Source organism: Engystomops pustulosus, chromosome 1, assembly GCF_040894005.1.
Source record: "Engystomops pustulosus chromosome 1, aEngPut4.maternal, whole genome shotgun sequence".
NCBI lineage: Eukaryota > Metazoa > Chordata > Amphibia > Anura > Leptodactylidae > Engystomops > Engystomops pustulosus.
The window spans coordinates 237146459-237170893 of NC_092411.1; the positions used below are offsets into that span (position 1 = coordinate 237146459).

At 38.1% G+C, this 24435-nt stretch overlaps 1 protein-coding gene and 1 long non-coding RNA gene across 5 annotated transcripts in view; one reads left to right on the forward strand and one right to left on the reverse strand.

The window, feature by feature from the left end:
* TTC29 (tetratricopeptide repeat domain 29) overlaps window positions 1-24435 on the forward strand; it is a 157661-nt gene that overhangs the window by 66970 nt on the left and 66256 nt on the right. For 3 of the 4 annotated variants that reach the window (XM_072121677.1, XM_072121686.1, XM_072121694.1), the window contains exons 5-7: window positions 353-538; window positions 12888-13100; window positions 15395-15480. In XM_072121677.1, coding sequence (XP_071977778.1) covers window positions 353-538; window positions 12888-13100; window positions 15395-15480 — 485 coding nt within the window. The remainder of the gene's footprint in view (window positions 1-352; window positions 539-12887; window positions 13101-15394; window positions 15481-24435) is intronic. The other variant, XM_072121704.1, reaches the window with a different exon arrangement.
* Window positions 12461-24435, reverse strand: part of LOC140075602 (uncharacterized) — a 30122-nt gene continuing 18147 nt past the window's right edge. Inside the window, exon 3 of the long non-coding RNA XR_011849449.1 lies at window positions 12461-12599. This is a non-coding gene — a long non-coding RNA (uncharacterized lncRNA). The remainder of the gene's footprint in view (window positions 12600-24435) is intronic.

The window sequence follows — 24435 nt, forward strand, 5'->3', positions numbered from 1 at the left end:
TTATTAGGGTATATTCACACAAACGTATGGGGGACATATATATATGGCCGACATATATACGGGGTATATACGTCCCCCATACACGACAATGGGCCCACGGTGCCATACGGGGTTTTGTCAAGCTTTGTGCAGCACTGCGTAATCTGTAGGCGCTATATGAAAAAAGAATTCTTTTTTAATGGGGTTCTAATTGTTATGGTCCACATTTTTTCTAATTGTATCAGAAGAACAGGGTTCATATTTTTATTTTAGCAATTTACAAGCTTGAACTACTCCTTTTTCAGTTTCAGAAAGTGAATTCACAGATAATATTGACATAATAAATATATATTTATTTTTTTGTCTTTCAAAGGCTACTATGAAGAGGTTTACAAAAATCAGTTTGCACTTGCGCAGTACTTCAAGAAGCTTGATGACCATTGGCTGTCAAACCACTTTTATGAATGCTGCTTTCAGACAGCTAAAAAAATAAAAACAGATGGAGGGAAAAAAGAAGCTGAGGCCCATGCAAATCTTGCTGTGGTAGCTGAAGAACATGGTAAGAATGTAATGTCAAGGCATGTTATTATATCATTTAATCCCTTAACGACCTGACCCTTTTTTTTTTTTTTCTTTTTTCACTCCTCACCATCAAAAATCTCTAACTTTTTTATTTTTCCATGTAAAGATGGCTTATTTGCTGCGTACCAAATTGCACTTCATAGTGATGATATTTAATATTCCATTGTGTGTTCTGGGAATCGGGGAAAAAATGCAAAATGCAGTAAAACTGGTGATAAAATGCATTTGCACAGTTTTCTTGTGAGGTTGGATTTTATGGCTTTCACTGTGTGCCCCAATTAACATGTCTACTGTATTCTTTCGGTCGGGGAGTTCACGGGGATAACAAATTTGTATAGGTTTTATAATATTTTGATACATGTACAAAAACTATAACCTCCTGTACACATTTTTTTTTTAATGCCATCCGGCATTTTTGGACACAGCACATTCCCTATGCATATTTAATAAAAAAATTAAAAAAAAATCACCAGAAAAAACCCACATGTTTGGTATCGCCGCGTCCGTAACAATCTGTACAATAACTCAGTAACATTATTGGACCCGCTTGGTGAGCGCCGTAAAAACAAAACCCAAAAACTCGCCAAGAATGTACATTTTTCATTAAATCCCTTCATAAAAATGTTCTAAAAAGTGATCAAATTAGGTACGCCAAAACGGTATCACTGAAAAGGACAACTCAACACGCAAAAAATAAGCCCTAAACCAGCTCTGTCAACAAAAAAAATATTAGCGTCATGTCTTTCTTCTCTAGCCGGCGGAGTCGCGTCCATGCGATCTCCCAGCCGGCGCACACTATGATGCGGCGGTGTCGCCGCTGATGACCGTCGCATGGACGCGACTCCGCCGGCTAGAGAAGAAAGAAGACAGAAGCCGCCGGTAGTCGCCGACGAGAATTGGGGGTGAGTATTAAGTCTATTTTTTTAAGGGGGCTGGCTGGCTGTATTCTACTTGAGGCTGGCTGGCTGTATACTACTTGGGGCTGGCTGTATATAACACAGGCTGGCTGTATATAACATCGGGCTGGCTGTATACTACTTGGGGCTGACTGTATACTACTTGGGGCTGGCTGTATACTACTTGGGGCTGGCTGTATACTATATGGGGCTGGCTGTATACTACATGGGGCTGGCTGTATACTACATGGGGCTGGCTGTATACTACATGGAGCTGGCTGTATACTACTTGGGGCTGGCTGTATATTACATGGGGCTGGCTGTGTACTACACCCTCGGCTTATCCTCGAGTCAATAGGTTTTCCCAGTTTTTTGGTTGTAAAATTAGGGGTCTCGGCTTATACTCGGGTCGGCTTATACTCAAGTATATACGGTACCTCAAAAGGGAACCATCATTTCTGTCCGTGACATGAGTTATAATTTTTTAATTGTGTTGAAGCATGGTTTAAAAGCAATATGCGCCTTTCATTTCTTTCATTTATTTATTTTTCCTTTTGTCAGATTTAAGTTATTTCTATGACCATTGTGGGTTTTTCTTTCATTAAACGAGGAGTACCAACAATTTTGTTTATGTGTGTATACATATTGTATATTTGTGTTTGAGCTCTCACTTGCACTGGTTTTGGTGGAAAAAAAACATGAAGTAACAACAAAAACAACTGAAGTAAATCACTGGCCTTAGATGTAGATGGGGGACTGTGCTGCCAACAAATGGAAACTGTACGAGGATGGACAATTTATTACAATTTATTAAGAACAGCCAACCAGCAGGAACTGATCAAGAACAAACTACACTAAGTGATACAAATAAATAAAACACTACTAAATTTACAAACCAACATTTTAACTTATTTTTATTGAAAATATAATTTGGAAGAAAATTTTTTTTAAAAAGTTGTATTGGTCTCATAAATAAGTTTACGTTTAGTTTAAAATCTGCTAGTGGGTGCGTCATGCACCTATGGGTCCCTTCCTATTTTAACTGCATTGTACATATAGGTTTTGTAAAGAATTGCTATAATTGCACCCTAAACCTTTATGGCAATGGCAATTTGAGGATAAATACAGACATTTTTGAAAAAATTTCCAGGACATAAGCATCATCAAAGAAAGGTCGAAACCATGAAATTCTAGTTTCACTCTACCAAAGTGTGGTTAATGTGAAAAACAACCAGTTTTGTTTGCATTGATTTCTATACGCTTAATACTAGAGATGGGCGAATTTATAGTTCGCTGAATTTCCTGACAAAATTTGATTCGACCCGAATCGAATCATGAAGGATCACGTTAAAAAAACAGGTATTTCGTTGCTGCAGAGAGCCTTTAGGGTGTTGTAGAACATTGTGCCATGCTCAAATATGCATAGGGAGCATGGTTTGGTCTTCAAACAATACTGTGTTTTAGTATAACATGCACATAACAGCCGCCGCTCTCAGAATCGCTTCACTCTTCAATTCCATGGGCACTTACAGGGGCCAACCTGACCAAATAAGTGAAGCGGGAACGCAGACTGACAAATTAATGCTCGAAATGACTGATCTGAGGGCCAAGATCACACTATAACATCAAAGAGTGAACTCATTTTACACTGACATCAGATGATTCCATAGATCACGAAAGAACCTGTTCTGTTAAATGCTGATACATGTAGAAAAGAGTGGAAAGTGTATCGGCAGTAATTTTGCATTGATGTTACTGATAATTTTGCCCTTCTTTTCTTCCGTCAGTGTCCGCTTTCAATCAGTCAATTATCCATCAATATTGCTAAAGCCAAAAACAAACAGGAGTTAATCGAAAACAGAGATGACCAGTAAAATGATATTGCATGTGCTCTGTGTTCTGTATCCACTCCTGCTTTTGGCTATCAATCCTGAAGCTTTTCAGTCCTTCTGACAGATGAAATGAAGGGTAAAAACAGCATTATGGAAATCACAGGGTGTTCCAGGGAGAAAGCGGTCAGTTGGCAGCAGCATGAGTAGGCTGCAGAGTGGAACAATTACAAATTATGGGGGTAGCAGCAACATCGTAGGCCACAGAGTGGCACAATGACAAAGTGTGGAGGTGGCGGCAGCAGCACGAGGTCAGAGAGTGGCACATTGACAAATTCTGGAGGTGGCAGCAGCATGGTAGGCCACAGTGTGGCACAATGACAAAGTGTGGAGGTAGCGGCGGCAGCAGCAGGTCAGAGTGGCACAATCACAGTGTGTGTCGGTGGGCGGCAGCTGTAGCAGCAGCAAGAGGCCGGAGAGTGTCACAACGACAAATTCTGATGGTGGCACCATCATTGTAGGCCACAATGTGGAACAATGACAGAGTGTGAAGGTGCCGGCAGCAGCAGGAGGTCAGAAAATGGCACAATGACAGAGTGTGGAGGTGGGTGACAATTCCAGTCCCTGGTAAAGATGATGGGAGGCACCTAGTAGATCTCTGGCTGAGGGAAATGAACAGGGCAGAGGCTGGTTGTGGACAGGTGAGGGCTGCTGACCTGCTCCTGGGCCATGCTACCTAAGGGTTGTATCTGACGAACCCACGGATTCTTGGCTGGGGTTGTCAGATGTCATTTGGGAGGAAGTGGATGACCTAATCAACCAATCGAGAACCATTGGGTTGTTAATCAACACACTGCTGCTAGATAAGACCGGCAGTTCTGGCCTCACAGAGTCACCCCTGTTGCGACGCCCCCTTACTGTGCTGCAACCTGTGCCTGCTCCGCCTGCCACCTCTCTGTCTGACATATTGGTTAATCAACTATGTTGATTTGATACGGATTTCTTGATATTAACTTTAGCAACAAAAAAGAATTGAAATTTGGGCAATACAGAACCCCAAAATATGACACCCTGGACTTTGAGAAAAAAATCACTCCAGCAACTATGTGGATTTGACACGGATTTCTTGATTTTTTCTTTAGCAACAAAAAAGAATTGAAATTTGGGGAATATAGAAGCCCAAAAACTGATACCCTGGACTTTGAGCAAAAATCACTCCATCAGCTATGTTGATTTGACACAGATTTCTTGATATCAATGTTAGCAACAAAAAAGAATTGAAATATGGGGTATACGGAACCCCAAAAAAGACACCCTGGACTTTGAGCAAAATTCACTCCATCAGCTACTGAGTACAAGCGCTAGACGCTAGAGACAGCACATGCAGTGTGAGATAACAGGATTCCAAATGGGCGTCTGTTTTTATAGAGCTGTGACATCACATAAGCCTGCCGGTCGCTGATTGGCTTACATGTCTGCACATGTGATCGAGGGTGTTCCTTTCTTCTTCCCAGAGTTCTCTGGCCCATGTAACACGTTGTGCTCGCGGCCATTTTGCTAATAAAGGGGGGGGGGGATTGTTCCCACGAATCACCGTAAACTTCGAATTTGTGTCAAACCGAAGTTTTCCGATTTGTTAGAATTGATTCGCCCATCTCTACCTAATACCTTTAGTTTGCCAACTATAACTAACTTTTTCATAGGAATACCAAATTCTTTATCTTTTGCTTTTTTACTTATTTAAGAAGGGTTTGCAGTCTTTGCTAAATGTTTTATGATGTTCTCAGTGTTTTCAATTACATTATAATTTGTGCTTTTCTCAGGTACTCCTGATATAGAAATATGTACTTCCTTCTTAGATGTCAGCTACAGCTTTGAGCTCCCTAAAAGAAATCCAAATGGCCTAAAGATACTTTAAAATTAGTCAGAATAAGAAAACCATGACTTTGAACTTAAGGCTTTGGCCAAAAGAATGAACAGAAACTTGTCATAAATGTAAGGTTATATTGTATAAAGACAAATAAATGATCGAATATAGCATTAATGATTTCTATCAACACACTTGGGGGAATTTGTTTTTGTAACTACTTTTGGAGACTTTTTTGTCAATTGTCTAAATCAGTATAAGAAACCAGACAAAGTGGTTATAAATCCCCCCACCCATTATCGTCTTAGCTAGACATTGTATTCTAACAGTGTCTGAGGTATGATGGACTCACCAGAGGTTGAGATCTTTGGGGGTCCGATCTCCATACATAAAATGCCTATATAGGGTGTATCCTAAAAAATAACTAATTATTCATAATATTCATGATTTATCTATAAGAAATAGATCATATTGTCAAATAATTGCTCCTCTCAACTCCAAATGGGTTTGTCTTCTGCTGGATCTTTATAGCTGATTACACTAGGGCCCTCAGAAGAGGAAAATTTTGTGGTTTGAACAACACCTCTCTAAAATATTCTTTGAAGACTATTTGTGTGGACAACAAAATCCTGCTATTATTTATAGGAGTTTATCATAGACAGAAAACCAAATTTAAAAAAAATATATTTTACTAAGACCATTCATTCATTTTTACTTATTTCTATGGACCCAGATATATGAGGTCTTGTTTTTTGCAAGATGAAACACAGTTTTCAAATCTGCAATTTTAAGTAAGTATATTTTGGTAATTACCTCAGGGGAACTGGAAAACAGTTTTGAAATTTTACTTAACAATTTCAAAATTGTGCTACTTACTATGTAAAAGTATGTGACCTAATTTAAAGGTAACTTTTCATGCTTTACTGCTTAAACATGAGTAGTAGCTTTTTATATTTAATAACGATTACAGCTTCATTTTTCCAGGTAGGTTCATATATCTATAATACATCAGTGATAATAGTATTTTGCTCAAAATCCTAAAAAGAGCAAAAAAAAAACTGGATTCTAAAATATTTTAACAAGTCCAGTGCATAAACATTACCCTTCCTGTGCTAGCTTTTATGTATATATGAATTAATAGTGTCAGTGTATTGATTATTATGCAAATGCTGGCAATTAAAATGCAGACAAAACCTTACGGCTATATTAAATTAGTGTTACATTAGGATAAGTTGTAGATCATGAATAAAGAGTATGAAAAGTGCCCTGATGAAAGGCAATAACAAGAGATTACCTTTTTATGTACACCAATAATGTGATGACATTAAGAATTGTTCAAGTATTGTCTTTCCTTCTTGTATAATCGTTATTAATGTTACATTATAAGGAATAAATTGAACTTGCTTCATGTAAATGTCCAATCCAACTTAAGACAAATAATGGACTAAGTAAAGAAGCACAAGTGTCAGTGCTTAGCTGGCTTATTGTACAGCATTATATTAACATTTTACTTACAATAAACTGCTTAGTATTCACATTGAGGTTCAGTGAACAAAAGCATTGATAGTGTGTCATTATACTATGAACCATGAGTTAATATAGACATTTGAAGGCTATAGGCAACTTTAAACTAATGCGGTCACCAAAAAATAAAAATATAGATTTTCAGAGATTTATACATTCGCATGGTTATACACAGATGGAAAATCCTCAGTCTTTGTGATCCATGAAAACATATGTTTAATTGGGTCCATATATCCAAACACAGCTCCAAAACGCTTCTGTACACATTTCTAAGATGACAGCTATTCTGTATTTTGTTGTGTGAGCAAGGTTTTGGAAGTAAAGAGACTTTTCAGGCACTTGGAGACTTTCAACCATTTGATGCTCCACCTGGGGATTCTGGGAAATTTGCAAGTACATTGGGATAAGGAAAACATTGCCTCTTAGCTACCTTGTAAGGCAGTCTTAACATCAAGCATGATTTTCAGAAAACCTAATGACATGATGTGCCAAACCAGTATATAGATTTCATAAGGAACAGGTTTCCAGCTGTAGACAGCTCTGTTTTAATGTCTGTGCATCTCGGCAGTACAGTGTATGGAACTGGTTTGGCTGAGTGAGTGGGTAGTTCAGAGACTTAAGAGCTCTTCTTTAGGAGGCTCCACAACAGGTACCAGGAATTTAAATATCTGTTAAAGGCTATAGACCAACAACATATCAGGGTAAATATGATGAAGGATAAACTATAATTTACTTTAGTAAAGCCTTATAGCAGTGGTGGCGAACCTATGGCACGGGTGCCAGAGGTGGCACTCGGAGCTCTTTCTGTGGGCACCAAGGCCTTCACCCCAATTTAGAGTTTGCCAGATAGGACTCAAGACTTTCCCCTGTGATCCAATACAGCCCAGGACGTGCCATGCTCAGTGCTATTTTAAAGCAACATCCTTGGCTGCTGGGACTACAGGAGGAGCAAGAAGGTGTGGATAGAGATGGATTATCGCTGGACCTCATGCTCTGGGTCCCCTGATCCTTCCTCTTCAGGGGACCCTGGCGGGAAGCTACAATGCAAATTTCTCCATCATCTTTCTATTGTATTGGTGAATTCAGGAGGCCAATACAATTAAAACCTGTAATACAGCAGGTTCCAATAAGTTACTGCTTAAATTGTCATGTTGGCACTTCGCGACATATAAGTGGGTTTTGGTTGTAACTTGGGCACTCTGTCTCCAAAAGGTTCGCCATCACTGCCTTATAGTATTTAATCAGTTTTTACCACTGTATATATAATAAGTTTGTATCACTGTGAGGTATTCTCATGGACATTGACATGAAAAACCAACCCCAAAACACATATAGGGATATTTTCCAAAGGCAGGATGCCGATAGCATATTCAATGGTCCCTACACTGACTGAGTGCATAGGAAAGAGGACAAACAATGGAAGACAGACAAGTAAAGTCAGGCAGAATCGGTTCAAATCCAAGATGGAGGGGAAGCACAAAATGAAAAAGCAAGGGAATGGTCCAATAATGTAGCAACGGACCGGAACACAGTATGGCAAAATCAATAGAAAACAGGAATAGGAAAAAAGTGTGTAAACTTTATATATCATATAACATTTGTTTTTTTTTAACTCAAGTGAAAAAATCAGATCAACCAGAGTTAAAACACACCCATTACATCCATATGTGCCTTTGGCGACATATATGAACAGCATACGCCTGGAATATACAGTCTTACAGTGAGCATTAAGTCTTATACGTCATGTGTTTGAAATGTACATTTCACCCTTGGTCTCTTAAGTTGAGTATAAGAGCTGTCATAGACAATCATTCATTCAGCTGACAGATTTCAGCCTTTATTCGCCCCCCTTCCAAACACATTTGGTTTCACTTAACATATGTTTTACTGCTGCTGTGCTGCAATGTCTGGAAAGACATGTCACTGTTTTTTAATCAATAAAAGGCATTGCCATCCAACCCATTGCTGCCCCTAGTTGCAAGCTTCTCTGCCTACTTTATTTACTAAAGCTTATGGCACACACAGCCATTCCTTCTTTAGTTTTATCCGTTGATGTATTCTTATTGTTACCTGAAAGTCTAAAACTTTAAAATGTAAATTTAGAAGCAAAAATCTAATTTTAAAGTCATGAAACCCAAAGGTTATAACAACAATGGATATTATTCTGGCTGATTAAAATGGAGCAATTTAATAGAAGAAATTTTCAGTAACATTATTTTTGACCTAATGTTAGCTGAGAAAGAGTTGGCTCCATGAAATTGTAAAAAAAAAACTCTTAGATGTTCACTGGACATTATGCCTTAATATTGTGCTCTAGCTGCTTTCATCTGTTATTGGCCTTAAAAAGGATAGGCGTTACCATTCCTTTTTCATGGCCGTTTTGCTTTAATCTTGTATCTGTTTTCACAGATCTTCATAAATCTTCATATTGTTTATTGCTGGAATTGATTAAAACTGTCCCCTTACCACAATGTAACATGTGCCTAATATATGCCGAGGTACAGGGCTTGTCATACATTAGCCCTTCCCCACCACTTTTTTATTTTTCTGTGTTCAGAGCTATATAAGTATTTAACATTTCATGCTGTGTACTGAGAAGCGGGGTATTAATTTATCTATAGCATAATGGCTTTTTGTATACCCCTTTAACTCTAGGGGTACGATTGCTCCTACTATATACTACAATGTTTCAGTATTGCAGTATATGGTTGATTTGCTAACAATTTGTAACAGTTTGCCACCAACACATTGCAACAGATCATCAGAAACAACAGGCCCTGAAATTTTGTACAGATCATCAATCACTGGTGTTACCAGTGGGTGTTTGCAGCAACCAGTGAGCCCTCTGCAAATATCCTTAACAGCACTGTGATATACTAGTATGTCACATGTCTTTTAGGTGTTCAGCCCATGGCTCACTACAATTGACCATAAGATTCCTGAGAAATGGTTCTGACTAGAACTTGGTCTACCATTTAACGACTTGGTTGCACAATCCGATAAAATTACCTGACATGGGTGCTGATTCATTAAAAGTTATAGCCGTCCATTCAAAAAACATGGGCGATTGCCTTTGATATAAGGTAATACAATAATTGAGCCTCTGTCTTTATATAATACGTAAGATAAATTCTAGCAAAGTTTTTTACTCAAGTTCTAAAGAATGTATTAGAGTAACTTCTGTTTACATCAAATACTCTAGTTTCTACTCATTCCTGTCTAGAAAATGTTCCTGTCTGGAAGTGTCAAATGATTTTCTTACGATTGTTTCTTCCACTTTAAGTTCTGCTGGATACAAAGTATGCACATGCTTATGGAGAAGAAGATAATTAGCTGCCCTCAAGATTGCTGATACCAGGCAGTCGGGCAGGTCAGCCAGTACATCTTGCAATTTGTGACATAATAAATTACTAGAACAACACCGGAAGCAGTCTTTGAACCTAATTAACATCCCACCAGATTAATGTCAGGACTCGGCAAGCAGCGCTTTACAACGATCCCTTATTTATTTAATTATGGGCTAGTGTATAATGCCGTCCTTGCTCTGGCAATGGAACCTTCAATTGTGCCAGCGTTTATTCTTAAGTGGGGTAACGCATCTTTTCCTCTGTCTCCCTTCTCCTTCCCTGCGTTTCGACTAATCAATGCGATGCTGAATGAGTTCATTTTAGTACACTCAATCATGGCTCTAATGTTTGTAGCTCACGGGCGCAGGCATCAGTAATGTAAGAATGTTATATGGCTTTAGTTTGGGCCATTTCATTAAATATTCATGACATCAAAAAATGTGCATCAAAATACCGTCTGGAAGAATTACATTTATGTGCCTGCTTTTATGGCAGCTTCCCATTTAAACCCATTTGTGTTAATATCAGTCTTTGCACTGGGAAAATAATGCAGCTGATGAAGCCATATGCATGATCCTCTATTGAAGCTTGGTCAGAACTTACAAGTTGCATATATTAGATGGATATAAGTGTGGTTTTCAGATATTTTAAAGGATATAAAATACATTAATAAAGACTAGATTCTTCTGTATTAAAAAAAAAGATTTTGCATCCTAAAGAATTGTTCTTGCATATAAACTAAAAGGAAATTTACCATCAAAATCCATCATGATAAACCAAGGGCACTTTATCATAGATCCAGGTACTGTGACTGTGATAATCTTCTAACATTTGCTAGCCATGGCCTCCTTGCTTCTAAAAATCACCTTTTAAAATTATGCTAAGGAACTGGAAAGGATTTGGGTGTGTTATCAGATCCCCTCCCTGCTGCAGATTGATAGGCTGTTAATTCTTAAGGAGCACTTCCCCCTCCCACTGTGTGCTGAGTGCTGTCGAGATTACAGGAAGTACAGGGGGGAGGTAGAGATTGAGACTTGCTGCTGCAGTGTAGTAACAGCTTGCTAATCCAGAGCACAGAGAGCTTCTGTAACATGCCCATAGCCCATCTGGCATAATTGTTAAAGTTGATTTTAGAAGGAAAAAGGCCACTAATAACCAATATAAGCAAATCGCCACAGTCATGCTGCCCGAATATATGAGGAAGTGCATCCGATTTATGATGCTTGATTTTGATGGTAGATTTCCTTTAAGTGCATACGCAAACAGTGAACATCAATAATGTAATGTCCATCTTTACAGCTTTTGGGAAACCCTGTAGGTGCCAAAAAACCCCACATGAGCCAATTAGTAGACTCATCAGACCATGTGATGTAACTTCCTCTTACATTTTATGTGACGTCCTATGGTCTGAGGCGGCCACTTATTGGCTGAGTGTGTCCTGTGTCCAGCCACGCAAGAGCAGGAGTACAAGCACTTCATTGCATTGTAAGGGTTAAAAGTAAGAGTGGACAGAGATGTTCTTAGGTTGAATAATCTACAATGTAAGATGAGCATATAAAAGGCTAACAGGTTGGATTTCCTTAGGCCTCAAGACAATCCAGGATGTTAAATTCATCACACAATGTTATGCATGGCACATCAAAGTTAAAGTATGTCATGGTGCAGTAGGGGCTGTCCACTGGAAGTAGACATAGAAGCTTTCTATAGAATGACAGCAAGCAGAGACTTGGAAAACTGTGAGGAGTTGATACAGAAAGTACATTGGAAAACTGTATGACTGTTTATTTGCTGAAATGAGAATACAGGCGGTCCCCTACTTAAGAACACCTGACTTACATACGACCCCTAGTTATAAACGGACCCCTGGATGTTGGTAATTTATTGTACTTTAGTCCTAGCCTACAATAAACAGCTGTAACAGTTATCACAGGTGTCTGTAATGAAGCTTTATTATTAATCCTGGTTCTTATGACAACTCAACATTTTTAAAATCCAATTGTCACAGAGACCTAAAAAGTTCTGGCTGGGATTACAATGATAAAGTATACAGTTCCGATTTGCATACAAACTCAACTACAGAACCTATCTTGTAATAACCTGGGGACTGCCTATACCCCTTTAATTGAAAAGTTAAAGAGAAATTTTCACCAGGAATATTATTTTTAGCTGGTGATGGGTTCCAAAATCCAATGCTTTGTTGATTTTAAAAATGCCTTTGTAAGCATTCTGAATACTTACAGTACTTTATAAAACTTAATTTCACATAACCTGGCTCCCTCCCAGCAGCATAATAATCATTCTTTCAGTTAGGCACCCAATCTCTTTATGACAGAGCTCCGTTGCAATTTTGAACAAACCACTTTCATAAACGCCTTGTGCCACCTTCATAAAGGTTTTACAAAACAGCCATTTTTATGCAAAAAAATTTTTGCATGGATTGCAGCTCATTCCATAAAGGTGAACACAGCTGAGAGGTAGTAATGGTCAAACGGCCTCTTCCATACCTACACGAATGTGTCTGAAAAATGAAGCCTTCATTTTGCTGATGGGTCGGTGTCTTCTAGGGGTTTAGCACCTATAAATATAAAAAAAATGAATAAATATAAGTCCATAATAATCCTTTCAGCTTTTATTAACCTTTAAATGGCTATTTTAATTTTCTTTTACTTAATGCACAGTAAAATAAACATATATTAGACATCCTCTGAGTGAGGACTACAGTTGTATGTTTGCTGTTCTTTTTGATCTACTACATATAAATTACAGGTTTTTAGTATGCCTTTTTATAACTATGTAAAGATTACATATAGTACCGCTGTGCAGCCCAGTGTGATGATATTTATACATGTCTTATATATTGTAGGTCAGTTGGAGAAGGCAGCTGAACATTATGAGGCATTCTATCATCTGACAGTAGGCCGGATATGGAAGGATGAGACAGGCCGCACTCACAACTCACTGGCCTGCGAGAACCTCTGGAGAATATATACATTGCTATCAGACAAAATGCAGGAGAATAAAGAATGGCAACAGGCCATCAAAACTCTAATAAAAGCACTTGATATGGCAAAAGAAGGTAGGTGGAAAATAACAATAACAACACTCTAACATATATTTTTTAATGTACTGTTCTTTTTTGCCCTTGAGTAAACTAAATACTATAGAATGCTTGGCTAGGTGATCATTCCCTTCTATTTTCAGAGACAAATCCCATCAGTATATTTACTTTTCAGTAAAACAGCCTTCATTGTATGAATTTTTTTAGTTGGAGCTTTAAACAAAAATTTATGACAAAATATTTCCTTCTGCGAAGAAAAGTTGGTGCTCCATAAAGGTTAACTGGTTGACATAAATTGCACTGTGTCATATTGTTGTACAGCTCAGTTTATTGTTTTGGGGTTTTTTTGCATGGGGCAGTTGTCTTATCAAAACTGTCTTCAAATTTTTTTATTTTTAAAATTTATTTTTAAAAAATTATTTTTTAAGTATACTTAAGTATTTATACATAATAATCACATGAACATGGTAAGCTATTAAGTACTGTATTTTTCGGATTATAAGGCCCACCTTCAATAAATGCCTGCTAAAATATCTTGGTTCATATATAAGGTGCACCAGATTATAAGGCGCACCTGATTATAAGGATGAATGACCAGCAGGTGGCAGACCTGTGCACAGCTCAAGACAGCTGTTATCTGTAAGTGCGGTTCATATATAAGGCACACTGGACTAAAAATACGGTAATGTACACGTTATAGGCTGCAATCATATTTATGCTGCATTCTTCACATTCTCACTGAAGTATGGCCTACACTGGAAAAGAGAACTTAATATTCTGATCATTGCTAGTAGTAGGTAATGGATGATGGATAAAAACCGTATTTGGTGAGCAAAGCTAGAAGTGAAATGATCAGAGTCAGCCAATAAATGTGTGTAGCCATCAGAAGAGAATACCAGAAATCTATAAGAACTAAAATAATTGTGATACACTTGAGACCCCTCTTGAACACAGAAACCCACTTTCTACAAAGGTACACTATGTATCTTGACATACAAATGTAATGTAATGCATCTACCATATACAGGCAGTCCCCGGGTTACGTACAAGATAGGGTCCGGAGGTTTGTTCTTAAGTTGAATTTGTATGCAAGTCGAAACTGTATATTTTATAATTGTAGATCCAGACAAAAAAATGTTTTGCCCCAGTGACAATTGGAATTCAAACATATTTTGCTGTAATTGGACCAAGGATTATCAATAAAGCTGCATTACAGACACCTTACAGCTGATCATTGCAGTCTGGGACTATTGTAAAGCATTCAGAAAGCTAGGGTCTGTCTGTAACTATAGGTTGTCTGTAAGTCGGGTGTCCTTAAGTAGGGGACCGCCTGTATATATATTCTTCAATTGCATTTTAATAAAAAAAAGTATGGGTCGTCCCCGGGTTACGTGCAAGATAGGTTCTGTAGGTTTGTTTTTAAGTCGGAACTGTATACTTTATAATTGTAACCCCCAAATTTTTTTGCTCTCTGTGACAATTGGATTTTAAAAATGTTTGGTTGTCATAAGAACCAGGATTAACAATAAAGCTTAATTGCAGACACATTTGGTAACTAATACGTAGCCTAGGGTTAAAATACAGTAAATTAACAAAATCCAGGGGTCCGTTTGTAACTACCGGTCGTCTATAAGTCGGGTTTTCTTAAGTAGGGGACCACCTGTACCTGTGTGAAGATAATTTCCCATAAATGTGGCCATGTTGTCCCTTACATACGACCACCACCAATCTCTAGGAGTGATGGCCACATATGCGCTACCGAGGTGTCCGACCACTTTGATTCAGCATTCATTACCACTGGACAGCTATGCAGTTTCATTTCTTTGTGTAATCACTTGAGCAGCGGTGGTCCTATCAAAATACAACAATTTAATTTCTAAGGGACAACATGGCTACCTTTATGGGAAATTATCTTCACACAAGTAAAACATTTTTGAAAACATCCAATTGAAGAATGGTATATATATGGTAGATGAAACAAATTAAATGTCAATGCCCAGATGAGAATACCCCTTCAAGATCATGAACTATGACCTATAGAGTAGTCACTATGCAGTTAGGGAGAGAAAAAAAAGCAGTACCAATCAGTACTATGCAGTGCCTCACTGCCCTTTATTAATAATGGGGTGAGTGCTCTGTATACAGCTTAAACTGAAAAGTAATCTCTACATGCCACTGGAATAATTTTTAAAATGTAGAAACATTTGTGGTACCATCAGTGGTACTTACATATTTGCTGCATATTTATTTTAAATATTACTTTATATTACATTATATTCTTTTCAGTTAATTTTCACTTATTTTGGTTTTAGCATGTGACAAAAAAATGGAAGGTGAAGCAGCATATCGATTGGGATTGGCTCATATTTCATCTGGAAATCCTCAAATTGCAATGAAAGTAAGCATGTCTATCAATGTGATATGTGTATTTTGTATATATACTTTTAACTTTATACTTTAACTCAATGTTTATCCTTTAAATGCAATGCAAGTGGCAGTTCTTGTGTTTCAATAATATACTTTATATAATAATTAAAAAAAATTAATTTACCGTATATACTTGAGTATAAGCCCACCTGAGCATAAGCCGAGGCACCTATTTTTAACAAAAAAAAACAGGGAAAATTTATTGACTTGAGTATAAGCCTAGGGTGGGAAATGCATGGGTCACTGCCTCCACCCAGTATATAGCTAGCCAGACAGCACATGTCCCCCAGTATATTGCCAGCAGCCCCCTAGTATATAACCAGCCCTGTCCCCCTAGTATATAGCCAGTGACTGCCTACTAGTATATAGCTAGTGACTGCCCACTAGAATATAGCCAGCAGCCGTCTGCCCCCAGCATATAGCCAGCATCCCCCTAGTATACAGCCAGCAGGCCCCTTGTATATATCCAGTGCCTGCCTCCTTGTATATCTAGTGCCTGCCCCCATGTATATAGCCAGCAGCCCCCTGCTTCCATTATATAGCCAGTAGCCCCCTTTTATATAGCTAGTGCCTGCCCCCTAGTATATAGCCAGTGCCTGCCCCCTTGTATATAGTCAGTGCTTGCCCCCCTGTATATAGCCAATGCCTGCCCCCATATATATAGCCAGCCTATAAGGAAAAAAAAACTCTGTACTCAGCTTTCCGACGCCCCCAGCAAGTCTTCTTCTGTCTGAAGCTTTGTCTTCGGGTCCCGGTGCGCTGCTGACGCATATACCATGATGTTATCCGCTTTCTGACATTGGAGTGTGTGCCGATTCAGTATCTAATCCTCTCTGTTTATTAGATCTTTACTTTCTGTTATTCAACAGGAAGCTTCATAGTTCCTTTGTATAAATGCCGGTCCATGGTCATGTGATGTCACACAGTTGCATGACTCGTTAGTATCAGAGAGAGTAATCAGAACTGTGTTATAATGAGCCATGCACCTGTGTGACATCACATGACCATGAACTTTTTTTTTATCCACAGGAATTAACAATAAAGCTTCCTGAATTGATGCAAGCAGAGATCTTTTAGGAATTGATACAGAAAGGATATTGGAAAATATATCCAGTAGTATCAGTTATTTGCTGAAAGTGGACAACCCCTTTAGTCTCCTGTCCTTATCTATCTGCTCCTTATCTGTCTCTAGAAGGTTTTCCAATACATTGCTTATTGCATGAAAAGAAAGGAGCAAAAAACTGAAATGCAAAAAGGAAAAGGAGCATTGGAAGAAAGGGCCTGATATTAATAGTTTTGATTTACTTAACGGTATTAGTTGTACAGATCAGATTACAGTTTTTTCAGGAATCAATGCAGGACTCCAGGATATTGTGCTGCGACTGTCCTTATATACCTATATATGCTTGACTGTACTTATATACTTGACATTAAAGTAATTTTTCTATGATATTTATAATATTTATTTATAATATATATATATATTATGAGTATGTTTGAGCTGTTACCAAGGACCTGTTAACGAGAATCTGTTAACTAGGATCTCACGTTTTTTGTTTGTTTCCAATTTTGTCTTTTTTTGGGGGAACACAAAGATGACAATGACAACTAGTAAGTAGTCAAGGAAATCCAATAATCCAAACATTTTTCATTTGAAAAATGAATGCATTTGCTGCTGGATACATATGACTCTAAGTAGAAGACAGGACACATTTCATCACAAGGAATCTTGTTATATCATTGTTCCTCCCAGTAAAAATGTAAAAAGAATAGTTAATCGAAAACTCCAAGGTATTGAAGAGAGAAGCTGAAAAGAACGTATGTGACTTGATTGACAGAAAACTACTTAAGTTTGAAGACACAGTGCTCCAGTGCTGGAGAGTTTAATAACTTCTTGGTAGATGACTTGCCAAGAAAGGGGTTTTATGATTAACAGAAGCCAACGTAAAATATGTAGAGAAAATCTGATAAAGAAAAGGAGTGCACATTCTATCTTTTAGCCAAATGAGAATAATGTTTTGAAAAAAGCATCTAAAAATGTTCATTATAAATTTTTAGCATTCACACAGATTTGACCAGGGTGCAGTATGAAAAATATTAACTGGTGCTTATATTGCCCAACTTATGATAATGTAATGTCATAAAATATACTCTACCAATAGACAAGTCATCTTGTATGACAGAGATCAGAATTAGGAGTATAAAGCATATTGAGTTCTCAAGGTTTGGAAATTGTTTGTCTTTCATTTGTCAAACAGAATTTCAGTTACCTGCTCTTCACAACAAACTTAATAGAGGTACTACCGGTACTGCAAATTAACACTGGGTGTTCCTGTGCAAGTCACACAGGGTTCTTATAATGTGTCTGCTTAGAGAGCCCCCCCCCCCATCCACCCTGCCAGTAACGTCACAGTCGACCCCCGCAATGTACAATTCTAGGCTTGCTATCTGTGCGTGCCCTGCGCCGCCCACTCCACCAGTGCCCACGGCCAGGATTTTTTCAGTGCTTATAAGCAGAAAACGGTTACCACCTTGCAATTTTGCATGAAAACATAGCGCTTAGAAATGCATAAAATATCATTCCTTTGATAGAGCCTAAATTGACTAATTTGTAAAACCACTCCTAAGAACAATAGAGTAAGATGCTAAATAGTATATGCCATCTAAGTCTATGCTCATAGAACTATAGAGGTTATATTGGGGCAGATTTATCAAGTGTCTGAAAGTCAGAATATTTCCAGTTGCCCATGGCAACCAATCACACCTCATCTGTCATTTTACCAGTGCTCATGAATATTTTAAAGGGGAGCTGTGATTGGTTGCCATAGGCAACTGGAAATATTCTGACTTTCAGACACTTGATAAATTTGCCCCAAGGTCTTTAATGATCCAGGTGCCAGTAAACATTTGGGTTACTAAATTAACAGTATTAGAGTCCTGACCAGAAACAGGAGGTGATTATAATTGTCACTACTCCTCTTCTAAATGCTGAAAAGAATTGATCAGAGATATTTAGCAGTGAGTGCCTCTGAAATCTGCATCATTGGAATCCGATGGGAAATTAAAGGACATCTACAACCAGGATGAAGAATTGTAAACCAATCAGCTTCCAGGCCCCTTTTACTTACCTCATGCAGCTTCCAGGCCCCTTTTACTTACCCATTGCAGAGTTTGTTCAGCGTTTGGTTAGTGAAAAACTTTAAAGCACATCTACCACCAGGATGAAGGATTGTACACCCAACAGACTGGCATACTGGTGTGTACCCAGTCTGGCTTGATCCACTATTCTTTAAACTTCCTGTGCCCATGTTTTTAAGAAAACAGGCTTTAAAAATTATGCAAATTACCCTGAGGGGCTCCAGGCTCCATTAACACCTATGGAGCCTGAGGCTGTTGGGTTCATTTGCATAATTTTAAAAAGCCTTAAAAAAAGGGAATAAGAAGCTAAAAGAAGAGTGGATCCTGCCAGAGGGGACACACACCAGCATGTCAGTGTGCTTGGTTTACAATCCTTCATCCTGGTTGTAGATGTCCTTTAATTTCCCATCGGATTCCAGTCCATTTTCTGATCAGTTTTAATGAGTGTGAAAAAAAACCTGTGACTGTGATCTTTTCTGTGGCAATGGACTAGTGAAAATTGCATTGCACTTGCATGTATCTCAGAGTGCAGTATATTTTTTTATACATTCCCATAGACTTGTATAAGCAGTTTTTTTTTTTAAATTGCACGTGCATGAGTTTATTAACCATGTGTGTAAAAACAGCTCATTTAAAAGGGACCTCAACTTTGGCATCTAGATCTGCTTTGAGCCCCTAATCTTAGGGCCATTGCAAGATGCAAGAGTTTTTCACTTTCTGAATTTACATTCCTGAAACAAGTACAGCTGAAATAAAATGTTGTAATCAGCCATACTGAGTTTGGCACACAGACCTAGTTTGTCTGACCAGGCTCAGTTTTGTGCATCTTTCCTTAGGATACATGCACATAAATGCTGTTGTTTCAAAAGCTTGGACTCATAGCCACAGCAATAGTTTCTATAGCTCTGTATGTGAGCTGGCTGCCCAAATTAAAGAGCATCTTTTATTCCTGCCTGAGTGTGCAGCCAGTGCAGTCTTTTTCTGTTGTTGGCACGTGAGCAAAGCTCGCCCACTGCTGACACATTGTCACAAACAACATTCCACAGGATTTGCTGTACCCGTGACCTTCTCTAAATTTTGAATGCATATGTCCAACTGTTCAATATTTCACTACTTTTTGTGCAACCTGCTGTTCTCTAATAAGGAACTTGGGCAGTGGCGTAACAATCACCGTAGCAGACGTAGCAGTTGCTACGGGGCCCGGGGGCAGGGGGGCCCGTGATGGACGGGCAAAGAATAATTTATTTACTTGCTTCCTGCCTCTGGCAGGAAGCGGGAACGCTGATTTAAAGAGCGGCCAATGAGCCCGGGACGACATCCGAATTATAATTTGTTATGGATGTGTCCCCGGGCCTGTCCCACTGCATATGAGGTGGGCGGAGAGATAGTGGGACAGGCCCGGGGACATATCATTAACAAATTATAATTCGGATGTCGTCCCGGGCTCAGGAGCCGCCCCACTACCTTTTCTGAGGAATCTGGTGCCTGCCCCGCCCACCAGGCATCAGGCCCGCCAACTTCATGTCCAGGCCGCACCACCCTCCGCCCATGCGGCCCGGCCGCCTCTCCTACGGCATGGCTCGCCTGCCTATCCTGCGGCCCGGCCGCCTCTCCTGCGGCCATCGTGCTCGCCTCACCTGCGGCACGCTCACCTCGTCTGCCTTCTGACCCGACCCCATGTTCCAGGCGCGACGCGACTGTGTGACATTTAGTGATGAAGGAGGGTGAGTACAATTAATACAGTATGTATTAAATGCATGTAACTGTGTTTGTGTGTGTGTTGTGATATATATATATATATATGTGTGTATAGCTGTGTGTATGTTGTATATATATTGGATGTGTGTGTATATATGCTGTATAGCTGTGTGTATGATGTATATACTGGATGGGTGTGTATATATGCTGTATATCTGTGTATATGTGTTGTATATACTGGATGAGTGTGTATATATGCTGTATATCTGTGTGTATGTGTTGTATATACTGGATGAGTGTGTATATATGCTGTATATCTGTGTGTATGTGTTGTATATACTGGATGAGTGTGTATATATGCTGTATATCTGTGTATATGTGTTGTATATACTGGATGCGTGTGTATATACTGTATATCTGTGTGTATGTGTTGTATATACTGGATGAGTGTGTATATATGCTATATATCTGTGTGTATGTGTTGTATATACTGGATGTGTGTGTATACATGCTGTATATCTGTGTGTATGCTGTATATACTGGATGTGTGTGTATATATGTTGTATATCTGTGCATATGTGCTGTATATACTGGATGGGTGTGTATATTCTGTATGTCTGTGCGTATGTGCTGTATATACTGGATATGTGTGTATATATGCTGTATATCTGTGTATATGTGTTGTATATACTGGATGTGTGTGTATATATGCTGTATATCTGTGTGTATGTGTTGTATATACTGGATGTGTGTGTATGCATGCTGTATATCTGTGTGTATGCTGTATATACTGGATGTGTGTGTATATATGTTGTATATCTGTGCATATGTGCTGTATATACTGGATGCGTGTGTATATTCTGTATAGCTGTGCGTAGAGGCTATGTATACTGGATGTGTGTGTATATATGTTGTATATCTGTGTATATGTGCTGTATATACTGGATGGGTGTGTATATGCTGTATAGCTGTGTGTATGATGTATATACTGGATGTGTGTGTATATATGCTGTATAGCTGTGTGTATGTGTTGTATATACTGGATGTGTGTGTATATATGCTGTATAGCTGTGTGTATGATGTATATACTGGATGGGTGTGTATATATGCTGTATATCTGTGTGTATGTGTTGTATATACTGGATGTGTGTGTATATATGCTGTATATCTGTGTATATGTGTTGTATATACTGGATGTGTGTATATATACTGTATATCTGTGTGTATGTGTTGTATATACTAGATGTGTGTGTATATATGTTGTATATCTGTGTGTACGCTGTATATACTGGATGCGTGTGTATATATGCTGTATATCTGTGTGTATGCTGTATATACTGGATGTGTGTGTATATATGTTGTATATCTGTGCATATGTGCTGTATATACTGGATGTGTGTGTATATATGCTGTATATCTGTGTGTATGATGTATATACTGGATGTGTGTGTATATATGTTGTATATCTGTGCATATGTGCTGTATATACTGGATGCGTGTGTATATTCTGTATAGCTGTGCGTATGTGCTGTATATACTGGATGTGTGTGTATATATGTTGTATATCTGTGTATATGTGCTGTATATACTGGATGGGTGTGTATATGCTGTATAGCTGTGTGTATGATGTATATACTGGATGTGTGTGTATATATGCTGTATAGCTGTGTGTATGTGTTGTATATACTGGATGTGTGTGTATATATGCTGTATAGCTGTGTGTATGATGTATATACTGGATGGGTGTGTATATATGCTGTATATCTGTGTGTATGTGTTGTATATACTGGATGTGTGTGTATATATGCTGTATATCTGTGTATATGTGTTGTATATACTGGATGTGTGTGTATATATGCTGTATAGCTGTGTGTATGATGTATATACTGGATGAGTGTGTATATATGCTGTATATCTGTGTGTATGTGTTGTATATACTGGATGTGTGTATATATACTGTATATCTGTGTGTATGTGTTGTATATACTGGATGTGTGTATATATACTGTATATCTGTGTGTATGTGTTGTGTATACTGGATGTGTGTGTATATATGCTGTATATCTGTGTGTATGTGTTGTATATACTGGATGTGTGTGTATACATGCTGTATATCTGTGTGTATGCTGTATATACTGGATGTGTGTGTATATATGTTGTATATCTGTGCATATGTGCTGTATATACTGGATGGGTGTGTATATTCTGTATGTCTGTGCGTATGTGCTGTATATACTGGATGTGTGTGTATATATGCTGTATATCTGTGTATATGTGTTGTATATACTGGATGTGTGTGTATATATGCTGTATATCTGTGTGTATGTGTTGTATATACTGGATGTGTGTGTATGCATGCTGTATATCTGTGTGTATGCTGTATATACTGGATGTGTGTGTATATATGTTGTATATCTGTGCATATGTGCTGTATATACTGGATGCGTGTGTATATTCTGTATAGCTGTGCGTATGTGCTGTATATACTGGATGTGTGTGTATATATGTTGTATATCTGTGTATATGTGCTGTATATACTGGATGGGTGTGTATATGCTGTATAGCTGTGTGTATGATGTATATACTGGATGTGTGTGTATATATGCTGTATAGCTGTGTGTATGTGTTGTATATACTGGATGTGTGTATATATGCTGTATAGCTGTGTGTATGATGTATATACTGGATGGGTGTGTATATATGCTGTATATCTGTGTGTATGTGTTGTATATACTGGATGTGTGTGTATATATGCTGTATATCTGTGTATATGTGTTGTATATACTGGATGTGTGTATATATACTGTATATCTGTGTGTATGTGTTGTATATACTAGATGTGTGTGTATATATGTTGTATATCTGTGTGTACGCTGTATATACTGGATGCGTGTGTATATATGCTGTATATCTGTGTGTATGCTGTATATACTGGATGTGTGTGTATATATGTTGTATATCTGTGCATATGTGCTGTATATACTGGATGTGTGTGTATATATGCTGTATATCTGTGTGTATGATGTATATACTGGATGTGTGTGTATATATGTTGTATATCTGTGCATATGTGCTGTATATACTGGATGCGTGTGTATATTCTGTATAGCTGTGCGTATGTGCTGTATATACTGGATGTGTGTGTATATATGTTGTATATCTGTGTATATGTGCTGTATATACTGGATGGGTGTGTATATGCTGTATAGCTGTGTGTATGATGTATATACTGGATGTGTGTGTATATATGCTGTATAGCTGTGTGTATGTGTTGTATATACTGGATGTGTGTGTATATATGCTGTATAGCTGTGTGTATGATGTATATACTGGATGGGTGTGTATATATGCTGTATATCTGTGTGTATGTGTTGTATATACTGGATGTGTGTGTATATATGCTGTATATCTGTGTATATGTGTTGTGTATATACTGGATGTGTGTGTATATATGCTGTATAGCTGTGTGTATGATGTATATACTGGATGAGTGTGTATATATGCTGTATATCTGTGTGTATGTGTTGTATATACTGGATGTGTGTATATATACTGTATATCTGTGTGTATGTGTTGTATATACTAGATGTGTGTGTATATATGTTGTATATCTGTGTGTACGCTGTATATACTGGATGCGTGTGTATATATGCTGTATATCTGTGTGTATGCTGTATATACTGGATGTGTGTGTATATATGTTGTATATCTGTGCATATGTGCTGTATATACTGGATGTGTGTGTATATATGCTGTATATCTGTGTGTATGATGTATATACTGGATGTGTGTGTATATATGCTGTATATCTGTGTGTATGTGTTGTATATACTGGATGTGTGTGTATATATGCTGTATATCTGTACGTATGTGTTGTATATACTGGATGTGTGTGTATATTCTGTATAGCTGTGCGTATGTGCTGTATATACTGGATGAGTGTGTATATATGCTGTATATCTGTGTATATGTGTTGTATATACTGGATGCGTGTGTATATATGCTGTATATCTGTGTGTATATACTGGATGTGTGTGTATATATGCTGTATATCTGTCTGTATGTTGTGTATATACTGGCAGAAGCTGTA